Here is a 2968-nt window from a genome sequence, read left to right on the forward strand (position 1 = left end):
GATTACAAATAAAATAATTTACTTCAATAAAATATAATAACTTTTATTTTTTATAAGTAGCATATAAGTTAGTTACACTCTACCTTAGTTACGTTAAGTAAGCAACAAAGTTTTTTCGTACCACTAATTTTTTCATTACTTAGTTAAATTATTAAAAAAAAGACGAGACTCAATTGGCTCAGTCAACTATTTGTTTGCTTTAGCATTTACATTTCTCCTTCTTTGACTATTTGTGTTTCTGTTTTTGCGGCTGCTTGCAACACGACGCACTATATATTTATCTGCATTTTTTTTTGTTTAGTTTCTAATATTGTTTTCTTTTTTTTTGTTTTGTACCCTTATTTTCTTTGCTTTCACTGTAACATCCACACTTAATTGTAGTTGGAATGTGGCCAGCTGTTTTTGCGCTTTCAACTTGCCCCGTTGCAGCAGCGGCGGCATCGTCTGCCCATGTTGCCTGTTGTGCCTTTTGTGTTTTTTAAATTTTTTATTTCGTTGATATCGTCTTTTTCGTCCCAAGCCCAGAGCTGCAGACCATCAATCGTTGGCCATGCAGTAACCCGAATAGGTCTGTATATTATCCTCTAAGAAGCTTTCGCCAGCTATAACACCCGATTGTGTGTGATGGCTGGGGCAGTGATGGCCTTTCGGGCACTGACAGAGCGCATTAATGTTGACTTCGTCAAGGAATTCCTGCCGTTTGCGTACCGTAAATAATTTACACGGCTGCTTGCGTTGACATCGTATGCGCTGGAAGAGAAGAATGAGTTGAATGATATATGTAGTTTATATTGTTGTACGTACAAATTGAAATTATTAACTAAGTATCAAAGCAAGATTGTTTGCGAATGCAAGAGACTTGGCTCTGGCTAAATATTTTGGAAATGGGATTTCGTTGGTTTCTATACAAAATCCAGAAACACTTTATAAGCCTGGCCTAACGGAACTACTCATCAAAATTCATTGCTGTAGTTCCAGAAACCTACACAATACTTGAACTAGATCTCTTTTTGGAAGGCCTCAAATATGTATATTGCTGTTCTGTTTTCGCTATGAAGGTTGGCCGTAACATAATACTCTCTTTCAAATGCATGTCAAAAGAAATAGAAGATAAGAGAGTATAAAATGGAACAGTACGAAATGGGATAGTATAAAATAGGATAGGATAGGATGAGATGGGATAGGATAGGATAGAAAGAGATAGAACAGCACAGGGTAGTATAAAATAGGACAGTATTAAACGGGTAAGTATAGAATAGGATAGAATAAGAGAGGATAGGCTAGGGTAGGATAGGATTGGACGGGATAGGATAGAACAGAATAGAACAGGATAGAATAGAATATAATAAGATGGGGCAGGAAAGAATATAATAGGAGGGGATAGGAAGGCATACTTTCGGATCGAATAGAAGAGGCTAGAAAAAAAACAAAAAAAAATATCCAAAAGAAGGAACTTAAATGGAGTGTAAATAAAATGAAAAGAAAAGTGAAAACAACATATTAAAGTATAGAATAATGAAGCAAACGATCGGAAAGAAAAGCAAAATGATATTCACGAAAATGTGAGAACAGATGAATAAATGCCAAAAAAGTAAATGAAAGTAAAAGGAATACAGAAAAGGACTGAAAGAGAAAAAAGTTGAAAACTAAGTAAAATTAGGTGAAATGAAATGTAATAGATCTGAATGAAATGAATGGAAAGCAAATTAAAGTAAAACGAAGTGAGTGAGGAAATTTGAAATGAAATGAAGTGAGATTGAGAATGAAAAAGATGAAGTGAGATGAAATGAAGTTATGAAAGTAACGAAAATGAAAAAAATTAGGATAAAATAAATTTGATGGAGAGCGAAATTTGAGGTGTAGAATAGGAATAAAGTAAAATTAAAAATTTAAATGTAATAAGTTCAATGAAAAGTGAAATGAATTGATGTAATATTGTTGTTGTTTACACTTGCGTGATTATCTGGTTAAAAATATTTTTTCTGTAGTGTATTTTGTTGTTGTACAGCAATAAAATAATTTTCTGTTGTGTATTTTGTTTTTGTACAACAATAAATCTCACTACAGAAAAATTATTTTTTAACCAGATAACCTGATAACCAGGCTGGCGTGAATAACCAGACTAGTGGGTTATCAGGTTATCTGGTTATATTCTTTATTCAGTTTACAAAATAAAATACACTGCAGAATATTTTTTAACCAGATAACCTGATAACTAGGCAAGTGTGAATAGCCACAATATGAAGTCAGAAGATTAGGTAAAGTAATATGAAGTGAGGTGAAAATAATGCAATAAAATGAAATGAGGTGAAAACAATTGAGAGTAGGAAGTGAGAATATGAAGCGAGAATAAAATATTGAAATTAAGTGAATTGAAAAAAACTATGCTGAAATAAGTTGAATGAAAAGAGAAATAAAATAAGATTGTAAATAGAGAAGATTACTAGAATTGAAATGAGCTAAATAAAGATAAATGAAACTTAATGATTTCAAGTGAAGCTAAGTGAATTGAAATGAAATAAGGTAAAATTAAATTAATTAAAATAAGTTAAAATCCACATAACTGTACTTCTTTTAACACTTACTGTTATGGGTGAACAAGCAAAGAGGTAGGTATAACCGCTCGCGCCATATGTAGCCGGCTCTCGTTTCGTCAGATATGTCACCGAATTCTTTGGGCAACGACAATGTACAGTTTGTTCAGTCACATTTAGTTCAGCTGAAGTGGTAAGCGTCCACGTGTAATCGCGGAAATGTCTAAAACAAATTCACACAAATAAATACATACATATATATATACATACACAACTCCATCACCACGAAAAACTTCACACCGTTACTCACTTGCATACGGGCAACTTGTGCACCGGTTGACACATCTTATAGTGTCGCGTCTTATCGGCAATTGTATGGCCATCCTCCACACCCAACCCACTCGGACAGCCACCAATGAAGGTGATCAACGAAT

General features: G+C 33.6%; 1 protein-coding gene across 1 annotated transcript; it reads right to left on the reverse strand.

The window, feature by feature from the left end:
- Positions 1-357: 357 nt before the first annotated feature.
- LOC108379098 (protein giant-lens-like) lies at positions 358-2963 on the reverse strand (the record flags this gene model as incomplete). Its single annotated transcript, XM_017635418.1, has 3 exons — positions 358-750; positions 2586-2757; positions 2845-2963. Coding segments are annotated over 3 exons (504 nt in total), but the record flags the coding sequence as incomplete, so codon positions are not given.
- Between the last annotated feature and the right edge of the window lie 5 nt (positions 2964-2968).

Source organism: Rhagoletis zephyria, unplaced genomic scaffold (genome assembly GCF_001687245.7).
Source record: "Rhagoletis zephyria isolate East Lansing unplaced genomic scaffold, Rhagoletis_zephyria_1.1 Rzeph_scaffold_15586, whole genome shotgun sequence".
NCBI classification, from domain to species: domain Eukaryota; kingdom Metazoa; phylum Arthropoda; class Insecta; order Diptera; family Tephritidae; genus Rhagoletis; species Rhagoletis zephyria.